Source organism: Gopherus evgoodei, chromosome 5 (assembly GCF_007399415.2).
Source record: "Gopherus evgoodei ecotype Sinaloan lineage chromosome 5, rGopEvg1_v1.p, whole genome shotgun sequence".
In the NCBI taxonomy this organism is placed as follows: Eukaryota; Metazoa; Chordata; order Testudines; family Testudinidae; genus Gopherus; species Gopherus evgoodei.
Window position 1 is genome coordinate 49,962,630 of NC_044326.1, and position 21,563 is coordinate 49,984,192.

At 41.8% G+C, this 21,563-nt stretch overlaps 1 protein-coding gene across 1 annotated transcript in view; it reads left to right on the forward strand.

Moving 5' to 3' along the window:
* The window catches only part of ATP10D (ATPase phospholipid transporting 10D (putative)), a 91,591-nt gene that overhangs the window by 25,582 nt on the left and 44,446 nt on the right, over window positions 1–21,563 (forward strand). Inside the window, exons 2-4 of the mRNA XM_030564351.1 lie at window positions 7,847–8,155; window positions 12,702–12,896; window positions 18,301–18,505. Of these exons, the coding sequence (XP_030420211.1) occupies window positions 7,887–8,155; window positions 12,702–12,896; window positions 18,301–18,505 (669 nt within the window). The 5' untranslated portion in view covers window positions 7,847–7,886. The remainder of the gene's footprint in view (window positions 1–7,846; window positions 8,156–12,701; window positions 12,897–18,300; window positions 18,506–21,563) is intronic.

A 21,563-nucleotide genomic window follows, 5' to 3' on the forward strand; every position in this document is an offset into this window, starting at 1 on the left:
TAATATTATTAGAGAAATCTACATTTTTATACATGTACTCCTGAAATAATCAGGAAGGTTTTATATTTTCTTGAACTGTAAAAACATCAGTAAGTTGTCATTTTGATATAAATACCCTTTATGAGGGATGATTGACTTGCTAGCTGAAAGTTGCATTGTCAAATCACAAACAGTGAATGTTGCAAAGCAATGATAAAATAATTAATGCCTCACTCATTTTATTTAAGAGGAGGCGTAATATTTTAATTAGCACTGTCCAAAAATTGGGGAATTTTTTTTGGTTACAAGTTCAGAAAAGGAACAATTTTTCAGAATTTTTCATTAATATATTTATTTTTTTAAATTATTTTGGTGTTTAATTTTTGCACACATGCCCCGTTATCACCCTGTTTTTCCACTGAAAAAAGGAGGGAGAGGAGGAAAAAGAAAAATAATAATATACTGAAAAATGACTACTTTTTTTTCCTTAGTATTGTTGAAAAAGAGAAAATGGAAAAAAATATCCAATTTTTCCACAAAAGACTCTCCATTTAGAAAATGGTTTTGGGAAAAAATATCTTAAAATTTTCAATTGCCTTTAATTTTAACATGAGTGTTTGTCAGCCTATACTTGCTATTAACTTTACAAGAAGAAGAGAGTATAAAATTAATTAATCACCCACCCTCTATCTAAAGAGAGAGAGGTAAACACTATAAAACATCCCTTTGTGCAAGTGTAGCCTAGGATAAATTAATTTATATAGGAGCTACAACTTCACAGTGTAATGGCTAACTATTGGATGCTTCATAATAAATTGTTCCCAGTGGTCTTGTAGCTATGTTTGTCCCAGGATATTAGAGAAACAAGATGGATAAGGGTAATATCTTTTATTGGATCAATTTTCCAGTTTACCTGAAGAAGAGCTCTGTGTAAACTCAAAAGATTGTATCTATCACCAGCAGAAGTGGATCCAATAAAAGATACTGCCTCATCCACCTGGTCTGTCATAAGAAGTTATCTTTCTAGGTTTGATCTTGTTGAATTTGAAAAGTTAATCATGTATGTATTGGATTAATATTTGGACAGATGACATATTGCACTGTATTACAAACTGCTTGCATCCTTGTAGGAATAACAGCAGATAGCAAAGGTGTGTGATGGTATGATCTCTTATGCAAAGCTAGATTTGACATGGTGGGCTCTTGGATGAAACAGTTGGGGTAGTTTGATACTGCAGTTAGACATGCGTGACTAAACAACTCTTTAGCCCTAGCTCTGCAAGCGCAAGTCAGCTAGTACAGACCAGCCAGGAATGTCTAATTGCAGACATACCCTTGGAGAAAAGCAATCCAGGAAGCACTTGCATATTTTGTGCAGCTGCAGGACTTATACTTCCCTCCCCTGCCCTATTTCATATTTAGGAATGTTGTGGACCTTGAGGGAGGGCTGAGTCAGGCATTTTTCTTGAGGTGTTCTGAAGAGCAAGGGTTCCTTATTGGCTGGAATGGAGTTGGCTTGGGAAAGGCTTGTCACTTTTTTCCTTTCCCTCTATCTATCCTTATTTATTTAGTTAGTTTTTAATTAAGGAAATATTTTTGTGAAGGGGAAGTGAAGAATTAATATTTACATACAAAATAGTCAGGACAGTCCCAACTAATTTCTGCATTCCCAAGTATATTTGATTTGTTCAGGAATAAAAGAGTGGGAGAAAATCAAGTAGGCGGTGAGCCCATAGGGGAGGCTTTTGAACAGTAGTGAGTGGAAGGAAGAGCAAGCCAGAGCAGAGAGGAGCGGCAAGAAAGAGGAGTGGAGCAGTGGCATCCCCGTTGGTTGGAGAAGGAGGAGGAAGAGATGCAGCCATGTGGGGAAGGAGGAGATAAAGAGGTAGCCCTGGAAACAATGGAGAGGAGCAGGAGTCATGAGCTTGGCTAGATAAGTAAAGTTACAGATGGGAACAAACTGAGAGTTTTGAGATTTATCTATAGCAAATGATGGTTGGAAGAGGATGTGGGTAGTGTTTAGTTGGAGATATGACTAAGCACGGGGACTAAGCAAAAAATCAGAGCAGTAGCAATATGGCTGCAGTGGGCATGGGAACAGGTGAAGGACAGGTGCTTCAGGAGAGCTGAGAGGAGAGTAGGAGTTGCAGCTTGAGAGGAGTATGAGACCAAGGACTTTTCACTTAATCTCACAGCTGTACCCAACTTGCCAGGAAACGTGACATAAAGATCACAATGAGGTTTCCACGCTAAGCTGACCACCTCCACTTTTTTTCCCAGGCTTTTAAATGGGCTCTTTCATTTCTGCATTGCACAGTGTAAATGCAGGAATAAAATAGCACAAGTATAAAATAATGCACTTGAGGTTAGAGAAAAAAGACCCGCTCCAGTTTTCATAAGATCACACATTGAAAAATACAATGTGTGCACTGGGACACTTGCATGGCTTTTTTTGTTTGTGAGAGACATCCTCTTTTGTGTCTACTTGTTTCAGCCTCCCTTTCCTCCCCCTGACCTTTCACCTGCATAGTTTTCCTGGCCCTTTGATCAGAGCTATCTGACACTGTGTTCGTCAAAGTGCTGCAAAGCCTTAGAATCTTTCGAAAGTAATCACTAAACCTCGATGAGCAGCTAGGCTCTTAAAACCCTTTAAATGAAAGCTTTATTGAATAGATATAGTACAAAATTATAATTGTGTTTATATTCTCCTGGCACCTGCAGGAGCAGGACCCTGTTGTGCCATGTGCTGGAAAGGAGGATGCAGTCCCTGCCCCCAGAGAGCTTACAATCAAAGGAAAGGTTTCAGGGTAGCAGCCATGTTAGTCTGTAAGGTGAATCAAAGGAAAGGAAATTGTCAACCGATATGTATTGAGTTTATAAATAATCTCAAGCAAGTAGCTTTATTTTCATTGTGGAACACGAGACTCCCTCATTCACCAAATCCATATTTTAGTAAATGTCTCCATTCGTTCGCTCATCCCCAGTGATTGGGGGGTGATGGTGGGGGATGGAATCATAGCATGGAACAAAGTCCCCTGGAAACTACATGTTTCTCCTGTGATATATCCTCTTAATAAGGGGTTCTCAAACTGGGGGTCGGGCCCCTCAGGGGGTCGTGAGCTGTCAGTCTCCACCCCAAACCCCTTTTTGCCTCCAGCATTTATAATGGTGGTAAATATATAAAAAAGTGATTTTAATTTATAAGGCGGGGGGTCACACACAGAGGCTTGCTATGTGAAAGAAGTCACCAGTACAAAAGTTTGAGAACCACTGCTCTTAATTGTCCTCTGAGGCAACGGGGTTTGGATCCTGCAGAATCAATATGGTGTGTGTGTGTGTGTGTGTGTGTGTGTGTGTGTGTGTGTGTGTGATCTGAAAACCCCATAGAGAAACGGGGCTCCATCCTCCTGGGTCCTGCACCTCTCCGGCTGGTCCCCTTTCCCACAGGCAGCATTGCTTGTTTAGATCGACATTACCATGGCTTTCATCCACATCACCCAGGGTGAAATCCTGGCCCCACTGAAGTCAATGGCAAATTCCCATTGTCTTCAGTAGAGAGAGGATTTAATCTTTTTGTCTACACCAGGTAGAAGGGGCTAGAATGTGCAGAAGTTAATAGTTGCCTGGATTTCCACTAGATCAGGGGTTCTCAACCTTTTTCTTTCTGAGCTCCCCCCCCCCCCCAGCTTGCTATAAAAACCCTACGGCCCAACTGTGCCACAACTGTTTTTCTGCATATAAAAGCCAGGGCTGGTGTTAGGGGGTAGTAAAGAGGGCAATTGCCCGGGGCCCTACACCACGTAGGGGGAACTGCAAAGCTAAGTTGCTCAGGCTTTGGCTTCATACCCAGGTAGTGGGGTTGGGGCCCCGGGCTGCAGTCCTACGTGGTGGAACTTTGGCTTTCTGCCTTGGGCCCTAGAAAGTCTAATGCCAGCCATGCTTGGCAGACCCCCTGAAACCTGCTCGCCTCCCTCCTGGGGGCCCCGAACCCATGGTTGAGAACCACTGCACTAGATCACAGGGGGAGCATGCCACAGAGAAGGCCACTTTCCAGCCACACTTGTTCACAAACCACCCTGATCACACAGAGTTCTGGAAAGGGCTCACCACATCCTATGTGCCCCAACCTCAGTTACATAAAAGGAGAGAAATTCAAGCCTAAGCTGTGCCTTAAGTGCCTGATACTTTGCCCATTGAAGGCTTCCATCCACTTTAGTTTGCAGGATCAAACACTATATTTGTGCAGTGTCAGCATTTGGTACAAATCTAATTTTAAAAAGAAATGTCCCATTCAATAATAATGAACTGATTAAGAAATTCTTGAAATACAGGAAGTAAAGAAATGGAGGAAAACTTTTAGCATCTGTGGTAGACAGTGTGCTAAACTGACTTAAAAAAAAAAAGGCAGTCATTTTCTGACACATCCTATGCTCCTTTTTAAAAAAGATCATTATGATTATGTTTCCAGGCCTTTTTTGTGGAAAAATTAGCTTAAAAGTCTTCCCACTCGATCAGTTTGAATTCTAAAGCCCTCTTGCTGCACTGAATATGTATTAGGAGAGTGATTGGTATCGTCGTGCAGGCCCTCTGCAAATAATGCAAAGACAGGCATGCATGTGAGTCTGGCAAAAATATACAAATCTTGCCATATCCTACTGTATTTTCGGTGTTCAATGACTTCTGTCTACTGGAACCTAATGTGAGATCAGAAATGAAAACTGTACATTTTGCAGATTTCCTCTGCCTTCCCTTTCCCCCACCCCTCATATACTGGTATTTTGATATCAGAATATCCGCAGCTAGCAGCAGCTTCAATGTTGATCTAGGAAAGTAAATATGATACTGGCTGTCTTACAAAACAAGAAACTACAGTCTAAGAAGCAGAGCCACTAAGCCTGGTGGGGAAAATAAACACCTTTCTTGCTAGAATCTAGTTGAGGTGAGTGGAACAGAAACTTTGCTGTCAGGTTTATCTGTTATGGCAGAGGAAACTTTTCTCAGCTGGCTAAGAAAGTGTCAGACATGAGAATGTTTATGGCCTTTTTAATTCATTGGGGAGAATTCTTTAGGTAATGAAGGCTATTTGTGTGCTGTTCACAGGCTAGGTTTCCAGGCATCTTTCAATAACTTTGGAAGTGCTGTGATTTATGGAATTTATAGGGCTGGTCATGGTCAGCAGTGGTTGTAGAGCCTGACCTAAAAGGAATTCCTTTTAAAATTCTGCTGCCAGATGAGCTAGCAGGCTCAGCTGGTTATGCAGCCCAGGGGACTGGAAGGATGAATGCCTTGTTGAGCTGGCGATCCTGCTCTGACCATGGAGGGACAATCAGTCGGGCTCCATGTTTGTCGCAGAGGTTGTGGAAGTCACAGATTCTGTGACTTCCTGCGACCTCCATAGTTTCTGTAGCGTTTGGTGCGGCTGTCCCCAAGGACTGGCTGAGCAGGGGTCCCAGAGGTGGCTAGAGCAGCTGCTGGTCCCCAGGACTCCCCCCTCACAGCGGTGCCATGGGTTCCACACCCCACCCCCAGCAGGTGCCTTGGGCTTCCCCCTCTCCCCAGCAGTGGTGCCCCCCCCACAAGATTCAATCAGGGATGTTTATGGTATAAATCATGGACAAGACATGGGCTGCAATTTTTTGTTTCTTGCTCATGATCTGTCCAGGAGTTTTACTAAAAATACCCATGACTAAATCATAGCCCTAATAATTGGTAAATGACTAGAGGAGGAATCAAACATGTCAAGTGGTGGTTGGTGGTCTTCTGTGTGTGTCAGTGGCCTAGGAAGAAATAATCCCCTTGGCCTTTGTTCCTGGGTTGAAAAAGCAGGATCATGATAAGAAAGCCAGGACGTTGCAGAGAAATATCACAAGTGAGAATTGGGACCTATAGCTGGTTGTAATGCATACAACTCAGAATGCAGGACCTGCAGTTCCAAGAGGCCTCTGTGTGAGGTCCAGGAGCTCTGTCCTCACACACCCACAAATGCCACTATTCTCTCATCCTTCTCATAAAGAAAGGCCTGTTGGAAGCTGACTCTTAACAAAAATATTAAATAAGACCAGTCATTGTCATGGCTATTTAATTTTTTAAATGTATGGGATTTGTTTTGTTTTATCAAATCCAAATTTAAATGATAGGCTGTGTACATAAAGCAGCACTAGAATTCTAGAGCAGCTCTGAACTAGTGGAGTGCCACTCTTACTGTGAATGCTAGAGGGCCTGCAGACCCATAAATCTGCAAAAGAATTAATGTAACAGTGTATGTATGGGATACTGAGCGATGTAAATATAGCTGGTTGGGTTACTGCTTAAATCAAGGACTTTCTCTTGTTTAGTGGGGTTGAAGAATGCCTTTTAGATTATATTACTGTAAAGGTGTTGCAGTAGATTAGACATCCTGTGCTGGCCTAGCTTTCTGAATGAAGAGCGTGCAATATTGTCTTATAAGGGTCAATATATAACCCCAAACATCTTTCTCGCTTGGATCTATCAGACTTCAGGTCCCAGTTTATTGCATGCACATCTTTAGGTCCTGTATCTAGAGATCTATACGATTAATAATTTTAAATGGTACTGCTGTGTCACGCTGTCTGGTATGGCATACAGTTGAGAGTGCCAGTCTCAGGTCAGACTGCCAGAAAACAGGGCAAACACCCCAAACTGGTGGTATATTCTATAATTGGATTTCACCAAGACAGTAACAAATGTGTGCTTTTGGATTACTATATTAGTTTTACCGTGGAGCCACAGACAGGCTCTCCAGCCCCTTTTTACCACCCCAACAAACCGGACTTTGTGAAGAAAGGTTATTAAAACCAAAAATCACTGCATATTAGGTTACCCCCAGCCCCAGAGGCCCAGTCACTTACCGCAGGTCAATGAATATTCTGGATATCACACCAAAGAGAATGCTGAAAGCTAATTTCTCTAGTAAGCTAAAGGTTTATTAGCTAAGAAAAAGAAATGAGTTATTGAGAGGTTAAAGCAAGAAAAATTACATTAACAGGCAAGTCAAAGTTTGTAAGTCCAGTATGATAGCAGAGATGTAGTGATCTGCTAGTTTTCCGTAAGTGTCTCAGGGGTACCCAAAATAACTTTGGGGACTGCTGTCCAATTGCTTAGTATTCCACCCTGTCAGAATCCATCAGGCCAGAGATGCAAGATCATTCCCTTAAACTAGTATTTATAGATCCTGCTTGCAGAAGACACTGTCTTCACCTGCTTGAGTTTTCATAAGTAGCAATTGCAGATTGAGCTGTGGATTTCCATTGTTGAATACAATGACCCTTGCTTTGAAATTAGCATTCTTCTTCCTGGCATTCACAAGTAGTTGGTTACAGTGATATACATAATGCAATTGCCTGCCATTACATTATAATCGGGATTTATAAGTGAAACAATATAAGTATCATTCATTAGTATTCATGACGTTCTAATGTCTGAATATACACTTACTTTGATCTAGGGTTTATTTAATTACAGGGATATATGTAATATGATAGCAGTCAACAAGTTTATAAGTAAGTGAAGACAATGCTATTAACATTTCTTTGAACTAAACTACTACAGGCAATCTGCTAGACAGCATCACATAAGTACTCTATGGGCAAATTTTTCACCAGTCTTTATATCAGGAGATGATGGATATCGAGGTGGGGATTGTGCTTTGTATTTATGGTACAGTTCTTTTAAACAAACATTAAAACAAACTAAAACTGGTCAGGTTAACAAACCAAGCTGACCTCACTTAAAGGCCTTTGCAGTAACCATTGTGAACAGCTTTTCCCTTGTAATTTTTTGTTTGTATTTTGAACTAAAGCTTCTCCAGACTTACTGTGTAATTTTCTTGACTTGAAAATTTTGCTAGATAGAAGACTTGGCCTGGATCACAAATCATTTCAGACAATATGGCAGACCCCATCCGATGGGCCCGATATCGGTGGCAGCGTCTGGTATCTGCAGAAGGCAGGGATGGAAGCAGCAACAGCTCCTCATGTGACAAGTGTTATCAATCATCCAAAGTGCCTAGCAGACATAGAATAGTTATACCGTGTCTAGGACACTTTAAAGAAGAGTATGAAAAGGTATCAAAATTATATATGAACAACAGAATACGAACTACTAAATACACTTTATTCAACTTTATACCACGGAATTTATTTGAACAGTTTCACAGGTAAAGGATTCTTGTGTATAATTGTAGAAATTATTCCAATGTGGGGTGGGGTTTTTTTGGGTTTGTTTAAAATGTATGTGCTAACAGGTACAAATTTGTTTTTATAAACTATTCTTCTCGCCTGAATTTAGCAGTCAGTTCTGATAACTTTGTAATAGGATACCGCTTTTGACTATCAGTTTTGGGATAACGTATCTCTCCTCATTTGGTGTCATGTCCTTTCGTTCACCATTTCGGATCAGTTAGATTGGGGTGGGGAAACCTACGGCCTGCAGGCTGGATCCTGCCTGTTGGTTAATTTCATCTGGCTCGCAGCTTCCCCCCCCCGCCCCCCGTGGGGCTGGAGCCATGAATGCCAACTCACCCTGCTGCAGGGGGAAGCCCTGAGCCTCCACACACCCTCCTCACCCAGGGTGAGTGGTCTGTGATTGATTTTCTTCTGTGGGTCAGTGGCCCATGACAGGAAAAGGTTCCTCACCCCTGAGTTAGATGTTCCCTCTTCTTGGATGACTGACATAGAGCAGCATATGATAGAATTCCCTCTCTTCTCCCTCACCCCCCATTCTGTTTGACAGGTGTAGAGGTGGAGAAGAATGAGAGTGGCTCTCCTCTTCTTCAGCCACTCTATGAATTTGCCTGCCAGCTGGCTTGAAAAGTTATCTTAAGGGGGTGGTGGGAGGGCTTACTTGGGGAATCAAGGTGACATTGAGGAGGGGGTTCCAAAAATGGCTTTTATTAAACCAACAAGGACACTGTCACAAGCCTTGAAATTGGTGAGATTTTTGGTACACCCTAGCTTTGGTGGAAGAGATATGTAGAACATCTGTCAGGTCCTTGGTCCAAGCCTCCTTAAGTCATCAAAGGGGTGGTACTCCAGTAGTTTTTGCCTCTGTGGATACTCTTTGACCACAAAGCCTTGAGGGCTGTAGTTCAGCCAAAGTTTCTTGACCTGCTCTTCTTTCTAGATTGGGAGATTGCAGTTCTATCAGTGGCAAATTTGTTTAAATGGTGGGTGCAAACATAGGGTTTTTTACCTGATAAGTTTTTCTGGATTGTCTGATCATCAGTTTGAAACAATCATCTCAGCAACTCTATTGGTTGGAGCATGGTAACAGGGTTTGTGTCTCTTTTTTATTATTAATTTTGTGGGGAGTGGATGAGTTAATGGTAGCTTCAGTCTCTGTGTATTATACAATGGGAGACATGGAAGAGGATGTTTCAACACAAGAAGTGGAGTCAGAACAAGGAGAAGTGACATAAACATCTGAGGGAGGAGGGAACTGGTCACAGAGACCTCCTTGGGACTGTCACTTGCTGTGCTGGTATTACCTCTGAGCCTGTTTTTTTCCTGCCAGCTTGGGATTCCAGAACCCTGCCTTGTTGAGCCAGACACATTAGCCTGCTGTAACATAGACCCAGGTCTGGTTGATGCTCCCAAAGCTGCAGATTTTAACTAAAACCTGCTGAACAGTTTTCCATCTCCAGACACCCAGCTCCCAATGGGATCCAAACCCCAAATAAATGTGTTACTTTGTATAAAGCTTATACAAGGTAAACTCAAAAATTATCCACCCACTGTAACACTGATAAAGAGATATGCGCAGCTGTTTGCTCCCCCAGGTATTAATCACTTACTCTAGGTTCATTGATAAACAAAAGTGATTTTATTAAGTATAACAAGTAGGACTTAAGTGGTTTCAAGTAATAACAGACAGAACAAAGTAAGTTACCAGGCAAAATAAAGCAAAAACACGCAAGTCTAAGCCTAATACGTTAAGAAACTGATTACAGATAAAATCTCACCCTCAGATGTTCTAGTAAGCTTCTTTCACAGGCTAAACTCCTTCCTTGTCTGGGCACAATCCTTTCCCCTGGTACAGTCCTTGTTAGTTGCAGCAGATATCTAGGGCGCAAGGTGGAAACTAGGGGTGTTCTTGTGACTGGCAGTCACCATTGTTCTGTTCCACCCACTTTTATAGCTTTGGCACAAAGTGGAATCTTTTGTCTCTCTGGGTCCCCACCCCTCCTTCTAAATGGAAAAGCACCCGGTTTAACATGGATTTCAGTATCAGGTGACATGTTCGCATGTCTTGTGAAACCCCAGCCTCCATTCTTACAGGGCTGACCCACATGTACCCAGGAAGGTTTGTAAGTAAACAGAGCTATGTACAACCAATTGTCCTAGTCGATGGGAGCCATCAAGATTTAAAACCACCATTAATGACCCACACTTTGCATAATTACAATAGGACTTCCGAGTTGTACTTCATATTTCTAGCTTCATATACAAGAATGATACATACAAATAGGATTAATACACTCGGTAGATTATAAGCTTTGTAATGATACCTTACAAGAGACCTTTTGCATAAAGCATATTCCAGTTACATCATATTCACACTCATAAGCATATTTCCATAAAACATTATGGAGTGCAACATCACACGCCCTTCACGTACAAATTCATGAGCTGAAAATGTATGAAGCCAGCTTTAGCAGGTAAGAATTCCTGAGAAGATCTGACCTTGTACTAGTGATTCATGTGGAAAGCTATACCTAGGGCCCTACCAAATTCACGATCCAGTTTTATAAATGTCATGGTCATAGTATTTTTAAAATTCTGAATTTTACGGTTTCAGGTATTTAATCTTAAATTTTAGAGTTGTAACAAAACATGAAGATGTATTTAAAAATGGCAAAATATAAACATGTAAAGCCCTTAAGTCAGCATTTCTAAAACTGGGGGTCCCGACCCAAAAGGGGGTTGCAAGGCTATTGTGGGGGGATGGTGGTTTTGCCACCCTTCTGTATTGCCTTCAGAACTTGTTGGCTGGGAGCTGCTGGACTTGTGCTGAACTCTGAAGGCAGTGTTGCCACCAGGATCAGCGCAGCCTTCAGAGCTGGATGTCTAGAGATTAATGGTTGCTGGCCGGGAACGCAGCTCTGGAGGCAGTGCCACTGTCAGCAGAAGCACAGAAATAAGTGTGGCAACACCATACCATTCACCTTTACTTCGGGGCAGCTGCTGACAGTGACACTGCATTCAGACCTGGGCACCTGGCCAGCAGCAGATCTCTCTGGCCACCCAGATCTTGAGGCAGCACAGAAGAAAGGGTGGCAATACTGAAACCCCTCTACAATCAGCTTGACCCTTTTGTTAGGGACCTCCAGTTTGAGAAACATTGTGTACTTTTACCGTATAGTATAAGAGAGCGCAGTATAAGGTAAAAGTACACAGACAACCAGATTTCATGGGGAAGACAAGATTTCATGGTCCATGTTGCGTTTTTCATGGCCATGAATTTGGTAGGGCCTTAGCTATACTAAACATGGTTACATTTGAAGTATCAAAGATACAAATGGTGACTAATCTGTTGGTGTGTACAATATGCCTTCTTGACCTGTTACTTTAGTACGTTTTACTCCATGAGAATATTTGTAAGCACCCTGAATTTTCTTTATAGAACTCCCTCTAATGCTCTCGAAGATTATTGCTATGATGTAAAATGTGCACAATTTGATGAATAAACAATTAAATGCTGAAAGTGCTTCAACTCTTTTTGTATCCTTTGTTTATGGTAGTTGCTTGTTTACATCTTTCCACTTACCAAAGGCCAGAAGTTGCTGGTGATCTGTATTTTTTTTTTCTTCCACTGGATTGAATCATTTATGTTACTCTAATAACCTGTACCAAGGAAGACTGTGAATGAAAGATGTGTTAAAAAGTGGAAAGGTGAAGCTGCAATTATGTAATTCTTCAATTAATGCTAAGTGTTTCATGTTTTGTTTAGGTTATATTCCGATTGTTTAGGCAGGTGGGAGATTCATGATGCTTATTGCTTGTGTGTTTTACCTCAACATTGACAATAGAAAATTTCTACCTGATAGTGGGCATGGCTGAAGCCGTTAATGCTAAAATTGAGATGAGATGACCTTTAAGGCAATATGTTTGTGTTTCTATATAGGGTAATAGATCTTTTGCAGGAAATGTAATTAAAATTTGTTGGTGTGACCTCATCACTGAAGATCTGAATGATGCTGAGATGTGTGGACGTAAGGCTTCTGCTAACATTTTAATAACTTTGGATATAAAAAAGCATGGTATCTTCTAATATGTTGGTCTGTGCTGATAACATGCTCATTTTGTACAAAAATCAAGCTGAGAGCTGTAGGAATGTTTTGGCATTATGTTACCTGTGGAAAGGAGTGATCATTTTGAAGCTCTGGTTGCATGGTAAGAGCTCATTTAGTTTCTTGGTATTTAAGCCACATGGATGCCATGTCTCTTCAGCATGCTGCTTCTTGCGCTACATAAAACTCTGCATAAATACTCTGCAGACATGCATCTGACGAAGTGGGTATTCACCCACGAAAGCTCATGCTCCAAAACGTCTGCATAAATGTTACTTCTAAAGTACATAGAAGCTTCTGCTTAACGCAGTTTGCTAGTGAACTGCAGGTCGTGATGTACATCACCTGCCTTTTACTCACTTCCTAAACTTCATTCCATTCCTAACTCCTGCATCTGTTTTTTTGTTTGTTTCAGAGCTGCCAATTTATATTTCCTATTTTTAGTTGTCCTGAACTGGGTTCCACTGGTGGAAGCCTTCCAGAAAGAAATTACCATGTTACCTCTAGTAGTAGTTCTCACAATTATTGCAGTTAAAGATGGCCTTGAGGATTACTCAAAATACAAACTAGATAAGCAGATAAACAACTTATTAACTAAAGTATATAGCAGGTAAGTGTTTTTTTGTTTGTTGGAGTTTATTGATGAATAATGTACAGTGTGTTTTATTAGTATGAATATAAAAAGACCAAAACAGTAAGTTTGAGGAACCTTAACAAAATTCCTTTCTGGATTGACCACTTGGCCACATTCTTATTTTTGTTTAAAAATGACTTATTTCAGTCACACTGCTATTGTCGCACAGTTTGGAACAGTTGTTAGTGTCTGTTAAACAGTCGCAGAACCAGAATATCAGGGATGTTGTGCCACAGGTTATAATACACCTATAACACCTTTGTGAACTATGCTTTCCTTAAATTAATGCTGTTATGTTTTAAATCATCTAGTAAAGAGTTCCAAAATAAGTGTTGATAATAGAACCTGACCTGTTCCTTTCTTCATTTGGACATTGGCTAGGAAGTTAGGGAGAAATTCTTGGTTCTTTTCCTGACACTACCACAAATTCCCTAGGTGACCTTTGGCAAGTCACTTAATATCTTTGTACCTTAGTTTCCTCATCTGTAAAACAAGGATAATAGTTCAGGCATGCCTACAGTGAAAGGGTATTGTGGGGATAAATCAATTAATAATTATCAAATAGAAATGGAAAGTACTATGGACTACATTACTCTTGCTGTGTGATCGCGCTAGGGTATAAGGAGCCCCATTATTCATTTGCTGTGATACCTATTTCAGGGAGTAGCATGCAGGGAGAGCAAGTGGGCAGCTGAAGCATTGCAGAGAGAGAAGTAAGCTGCACCAGGAAAAGGGGTGGCACAGTTTACTTCTCCCACAGAAGGAGCAGGGACTGGGTCTGTGCAGCCACACACTGGTGCTCACGCCTGGTTTTCGCTTTAAAAAAAAAAACAACAAAAAAACATAAACTGAAACTTTTAGTTTCAGTGTGTTGTCTAACAGATGTTCAAATCCTAGTGTACGTATAAGGCAAGTTACAGTTTTTTAGCATGTGTTAGCTCAGGGGTGGGCAAACTACACCCTGCAGGCTGGATCCGGCCCCTCGGGGCTTTGGATCCGGCTGGCGGGATTTCCCCTCTCCCCCCTGTGGCACCGTGGGCCCGGGGCCCAATGTCCCTGCGGCTCCTGGGGCCTTGCCTCCAGACACCGCCCTCCGCAGCTCCCATTGGCTGGGAATGGGGAACTGCGGCCAATGGGAGCTTCAGGGGAGGTACCTAGAGGCGTGGCAGGGGCAGTGCATGCGGAGCCCTCCACTCCCCCTACCCCAGGGGTCGCAGCACTTCCTGGAGCGGCGTGGGGCCAGGGGCAGGGCAGGCATGAAGAGATCCTGCCCTGGCCCCAGTGCGTTTTACTGCCACCCTGGAGCCCGAACTCCTCCTGTGTCCTGCCCTCAACTCCCTGCCCTAACCCTCCTGCCTGCACTGCACACCCCTCCTGAACCAACTCCCTGCCCTGAGCCCCCTGCTGCACTCCGCACTCCGCACTCCTTCTGCACCCCAACCCCCTGCCCTTAGCCCCGTCCCGCAGTTCGCACCCGTCCTGTGCCCTGCCCTGAGCCCCTTCCTGCACTCCACCTGCCCCCCCCCGGACCCCAACCCCCTGCCCCGGCCCTGCATACAATTTCCCCACCCAGATGTGGCCCTCAGCCCAAAAAGTTTGCCCACCCCGGTGTTAGCTGGTTGAGGTAAACCCTTGGCTCCTCCTAGTGTAGACATGGCCTCCCTCAGGGCAGATTGCAAAATTACAATCTAGCCCTATGTAAGTGTGGAGTATTATTTTGTGATTAATTCTCAGGATAAAAAATTTTAGTTCTCTGACATGTAGCATGCCCTGTTGATTTTTCTTTTTTTTTCCTTAGAGCTAGTTCCATAACAATATGAATAACCTGGAGAATGCTTTCATAATGTAACTGCAAAGAAACAAAATTGCATCTGGTTCTGTAAATATAAATATCTCCTAGTTACAGCAACTTTCCGGGAGTCAAATTATTTAGCCAATTATGATTAGAGCCTGAAACAAGAATAAAATTGAACTTTTAGAGACCTGAAGTAATTTCTCTCCTTTCAAGTCCTGCATGTGTTAATGGTAGAAGACTTTAGGGCAAAGTCTGTTCTTTTATGGTCTTGTGTGGTTGCGCTGATAAACGGCATGTTCCATGAATTGCATGAATTCCACGAATGCTCAGTTGGCTGGAGCATCCAAATATTTGAGTTTCTAAATTCTCTGTGTTACTCAGACTAAATAAGTGTAGTTCCTGTCAGTAGGAATTTAGTTCACAACTACTACTATTCCTTTGTGACTCTTTTTTTTCAATTAATAATGATGAATAGAATATGGGAATTTATTTTTGTAAGAATCTGTAAAATTTTCCAACTGTGCCTGTAAAATAGGTATTTTTTTTAACTAGTATAATTTAATTTTTTTCTTAGGTTCCTCTTCATAAAGTAGATTGTTTTACTAGCTGCTGTTCATTCTCCTGCCCCATCCCTACCTTCAGCGCTAATACCTGCAATAACAGATAGCAAAATAGTTTATTGTGCTTATATGTACAAATAGCTTTAGAAGATATATTTTAGGAAATTTAAAGCTAGTGATACATATGAATGTTTACTATGTATAAATTTATTGTTTTGAAGGTACAGTTTTAATAAGAAAAATTCATTGATTTTCAGTGTAGATGCCCCTCTTCTGTGGCACAGACATACATTAAAGTCCCATGAGTTCCTAATGTAGTATTCTCTGGTAAACAAATTAAGAACCAATTCTTAAATGTACAGAAGGTGTGATTCATCAGATAATGTAGACACCGATAGAGCTGTTGATGTTAGTGGGTCCTGTAGAACATTCTAAGCAGGAGTGCCATGAGATGTTAGCACGTGGTGCATACCTCCTTAGAATGTGGTTGTCCAGTTAAACTCCAGATTTCCTATGTCTTGTTTCAGATATAGCATTACAACATTATTGGGAATGAGCAATGCATAAAGGTGGTAATTAAATTTTAACACCTGGAATGTTTTAAAATATACTATGCTTCTAATATACATTAATGTAGGGTTATTTCTGTTCTATGTCCATACTACAGTATTGATTTTATGACTGCTGGAAAACCCATAATAATGATCTTGAGAAGAAGGCAGGCATGTGACTTGACTAATTTTATTTTTAGACTAGCTTTAGCTTTTATTATTTCCTGCTCTTGGTTCTGTTGCACTTTGAAGGATATGAAGTCACCTGTGCTTAAATAGGGAAATCTGTCAGTACAGTAACTCCTTGCTTAAGGTTGTAGTTATGTTCCTGAAAAATGTGACTTTAAGTGAATCCAATTTCCCCATAAGAATTAATGTAAATTGGCGGGGGGGAGGGGTTAGGTTCCAGGGAAATTTTTTTCATCAGACAGAAAACTATATATTATATAGATATACACACAGTATAAGTTTTAAACAAACAATTTAATACTGTTCACAGCTATAATGATTGTGAAGCTTGGTTGAGGTGGTGAAGTTAGAGGGTGGAAGAGGGAGGGATATTGCCCAGGGAATGCCTTGCTGCTAAATGATGAACTAGCACTTGGCTGAGCCTTCAAGGGTTAACACATTGTTGTTAATGTAGCGTCTCACACAGGGCAGCATCAACATGAGGGAGGAGAGACATAGCACACAGAGACAGACACACCTTGTGTGTGTGGGGGAGAGAGAGATGCACACTGCCCCTTTCAGTAAGCTGACCCACTCTTAAGTGCATTCTCTTTTTAAGTGGATCCGGAAGTTGAGACAGCCGCTGCTGCCCCAAGCTCTCTGTCTCTCTCCATCTGTGTCACCTCCCTGCTCTATATGGAGAAGGGGTAAGCAGGGTGCAGGAGCAGGGGGGATGGAGACACCGTGACATTAGCTCCCTTCCCCCTCCTGCACAGCAAGCAGAAGTCTCTGGGAGCAGCTCCAAGGCAGAGGGCAGGAGCAGCACATGGTAGTGGGGGAGAGACAGCTGAACTGCCTTGATAGCCTGCTGGGCAGCTGCAGCAAAGGGAACTTAGGGGTGCGGGGGGCTGCCGATCCACCCTGGTTACAAGCCCCTACCAGCTCTTCCTACAAGCAGTGGACAAGGCAGGCGGCTGCAAAACAACATTAGAAAGGAGTATTGCACAGCTATAAATGAGAATGTTCCGTAATTGATCCACGACATAACAATGAAACAACGTTAACCAGGACAGCTTTAAGTGAGGAGTTACTTGTACACTGCTTAATTATTTTTCCTTTGTGGCGTCTCCCTTTCAGGCTTGCACTTTTAAGAGGATGCTGTCAAATAGTTCAGGCACCAAAAGTTTTAGTTACAAAACCTAATGTATGAAATATTTCTCTGATATTTTTCTTTTTTATTTAAATTGTTTTTATTTGCCTGCAACATTTTACTCAGCTAACAATTTGATTAATGCTAGTATGTTGATCTGCCAGTCTGAAAAAATATAGTGCACTGGTTGGTCTCCTAGGCCCCAGGTTAAACGGTAACAATACCTGACACCAGAAATGCCTTTTGTCCATTCACAATAAGACAGAGAAATGTCCTTACCACCAAGAAGGTTTGTTCCCTTGGAGCAATCATCACACTCTGTCTACTTGCACTGGTGCATTCTGTAGTGGTGCCCACCGTTCATCAAATGCTTTTGCTTACTCTTCACCTGAAATCCTAATCCTGTTGCATCAAAATAATGTTCATATTAACCATCTGTGATCACATAAAAGGAGGATTATGGTCTCAGGTAAGCACTGAACAGCAGAAGTAGATGGAAAGTTGAAGAAATAAGTATGGAAAACAATATTTTAAGGGCTTTCCTAATAAAGGGTCCAATTCTGCAAGGTGCTGAGTCCTAAACTCCTTTTTGACTTGGAGTTGCAAGATCTTTGCACCTTACAATGTTGAGCTCAGAGCTATTCAACAATACATAAATACAAATGTTTTAAGTAGAATTGTGTTCTAAATATTTAATGATATGCCAGCTAAATGTTTTAGATTTTTGTGTACTTGCCTATCCAATTAAGAGACAAAAATTTAGGTTCTGGAGTCACCATCAGGAGTAAGGGGGAGAGAAAGAAATGAAGATTTGACACTTGGTTTACATAATTTGGAAGTGTAATTCACCTCCTTAGAGAATTTTAGAATTTATGGGACTAGAAATCCTAGGACCAAGTTCTGTGCTGAGTTTTATCCCAGTCAACCTCACAGAATGTTTTTATACTCATGGATAAGGTATGGCCCTGATCCAGCAATTGATTATGTTGTGGGTACACTCACCTTAAATTGGTCAACTGTCTCCCCAGCACTTTGGGGCATACTGATTTAGACTAACTAGTTTATAATCAAAACAATCATCTTTTGTAGTTCGTTTGTTCATTTGAGTTTGCAGCTTGTGGAATTTTTCATTTAAACTTTTTTATATATATTTCAGGAAAGAGAAGAAATACATAGATCAGTGCTGGAAAGATGTTAATGTTGGGGACTTCATTCGACTTTCATGTAATGAAATAATTCCTGCTGATATGGTGGTGTTATACTCTACTGATCCAGATGGGATCTGTCACATTGAAACAGCCAGCCTTGATGGAGAGACCAATCTGAAGCAGAGGCAGGTGGTGAGAGGATTTGCAGAGCAGGTGACCATTGTGCATTTCTAATCATTTTAAAGAAAATGGATGTTTCAAGAATTTATTAAAAAAAAATTATTTAAAAAAAAAATCTCTAGTTCATCTACTTGGTTGTTGAGGTGGGGCTTGTCTGCACCTGCATTGGAACCAAAATAACTAAATCAGTTTTAATTCACACCTTTGGTTATTTCACAGCAAATCTGTGTGTGGTCACTCATTTCAGGTTGAGTGTCCGATTTCAAATCAATGTAAGTCAGTAAAAAAATCCTTCTTCAGGTACATGTCAGTGTGGATTCCGCAATAGGTCTTCCTTTGTGCCACCATGAATGTGAGACTGAAGTCTTCTGAATAGCAATGTCCATCAGTGCTGCATGTGCTTGCTTTGCCTCCTTGTGCTCTCGTGCAAGGGCATAAAGGGCAGGGCATCCCTGACTCTCCTTCTGTTCCCTCTTACCACCTGTGGCAGCAAGATATAACCTGGCAAGTGTCCAGCAAGAGACCTGCTCGTTCTCGGATTTGGCTAAATTCTTTCACTCTTCATAAAACCTTCTGAACCCTTCTGATTTTCTGACATACAACAGCCATGAACAGTATCAGCCCATCTGGACTGAATATTGGATGGTCACACTTCCCTTGTAGAGATCCCTTCATACACTCTTCCACTTACAAATCCCTTTATGGAGCTTCACAACATGGTGGATTTGAAACCTGTAGGCTACAATCCCTGCCCATCCTGTGGTGGGCTAATTTCCACTGAAAGATTTGATGGGACTGTCAGGAGTCACAGATCCAGTCCAGACAGCCTGACTTTTGGAAGCTGCCTTGTCCTATTCCACCGGGCATGTTATGTCATGCCATTGGACAGATGGATGCTAGATATCATTGCCCGTTGCTACCCCATCTAGTTCTATTCTCTATTTGCTATCCACTGCTCTCCCAGTTCCTCTTCAAGTACCCTTCTCACAAAAACCTTTTACAGATGGAATTGGTCTTGTTGTTTGTAGCATCTAAGATCCATAGTAGAGATACCACTGGAATTCAGGGGCGGAGGCTTGTACTCTTGAGTATTCCCTTATCCTGAAGAAGAATGGGGGAAGGAAAAGGGGAGGGTAGTCCTATCCTAGGCCTGGGGAGACTCAACAAATGAATGTTCAGGATGGTAGTGTTTGCCTCCCTTATTCCATCTCTCCAAGCTTAGGACTGGTTCATCCTTATGCACTTCCATGTATCTACCCATCCAGCCCACAGGAAGTAGCTAAGATTCACAGTGATGCCCAACTATTATCATACAGGGTTCTGCTCTTCAGACTCCCCATAGCACCAGGAGTATTCACAAAATGCCTGGCAGTTGTGGTAGTGCACTTATGGAGAAAGGGAATTCACACGTATCCCTCACTGAGTGACTGGCTGATCAGATGCAGGTTCCTGCAGACTTTGGCAGCCCTGTTGTACATCCACTTCCTGTTCTCCAAACTAGGACTTCTTGTGAACTTGAAAAATTGTCACTGATTCCATTACAGACAACTGAGTTCATAGGAGCTACGACTGTCTCTCGGCGGTAAGAGGTTACTGTCAGAGGACAGGTTCCAGTCCCTTCAGTCATTGGCAAGGGACTTCAGACATGTATGCACCAATGATCTTGGGTTTGATCTTAAGTACTAGGCCATATATCAGTGCATACATGTGTGACACTGCTAGCCAAGCTTCATCTGCAGCCCTTACAATTATGGCTGAGGTCGGTGTATTCTTCATTCAAGCATCATGTGATCAAAAGTCATGGTCCTGCTCAAGGTCTTACAGAACTCACTTGGTAGCTCGTCTCAGAGAACATATGAAAGGTGTGCCATTCTACCTGCTCCTCAATAATGACAATTAATTGCCTGCAATGGCTTCCTTCTGCTTCAGAATCATGCTTATATCCTTGATTTGCAAATCAGGAATGTGGAGCTAAGTGCTAACTTCTGTAAAATATTTCACCCTTGTTAACATATTACATGCTTGTCATGACTGCTAGGTTTGATGCCAAGTCTCGGAGATCGTCTCTTCTTCTTTTTCAATCTGTGTTTGACTAATGTGATATGTGTTGTTCGTTCCCACGATCAGGCGGGGATCCTGCTTGCCAGTCTCCCATAGTGGGAGTCTCTCTCTCTCTCTCTCTCTGGTTCTTTCAGATGTTGCAGTCAGTGTGGGACCCAAGACCCATCCCCACTTCTCAGAGTCCTCAGCAACAAAGGACTTGAATGGCACCCTTTAAGCCCTTGTACAGGAACACAAGGAGATACAGGGCACGTGCATGGCTCCAGCTGACACTGTTATTCAAAAGTATCCGATCTTGTGTGCATGAGGTACATGTTGGGTGGGATCCACACTGACTTGAACATCTAACAAACCACAGTTGCTGTAGGATAAGTAACGATTTCTATTTAAATGAACTCCAGATAGGACACGCTTAATCTGCAATAACTTTCTATACATAGATTAAAATAAAAATAACTAAAAATGTGAATTAAAACAGAGGTAGTTAATTTGGTTCTGGTTTGTGGGTAGATGAGCCCTGATTTTCCATTGCCTTGTATCTTGTGGAATAACTTACTCCTGTGCAAAGTGGGTGTAAAATACTGCTAGATCAGAATAGTAGCATTTTACAGTCACTTTGCACTCATAAGAACATAAGAGTTATCATACTGGGTCAGAACAATGGTCCAACTATTCCAGTATCCTGTCTGACAATGGCTAATATCAGTGCTCCAGGGAGAGTGTACAGAACAGGGTCATTTTGGAGTGATACATCCTAGTCTTTCACTCCCAGATTCTGACAGTCAAAGGTTTAGAGTTGCTCTGAGCATGCCGTTATATCCATGACCATCGTGGCTAATAGCCATTGATAGACCGATCCTCCAGGAACTTAACTAGTTCAGTTTTGGGGTGGGGAGGGGGGTTGGTTGTGGGTTTTTTTTTTTTTTTTTTTTAATCCAGTTATAGTTTTGACTGTCACAACATCCAAGGGCAATGAGTTTCTCAGGTTAATTGAGAATTATGTGGAAAAAGTACTTCCTCAAATTTGTAT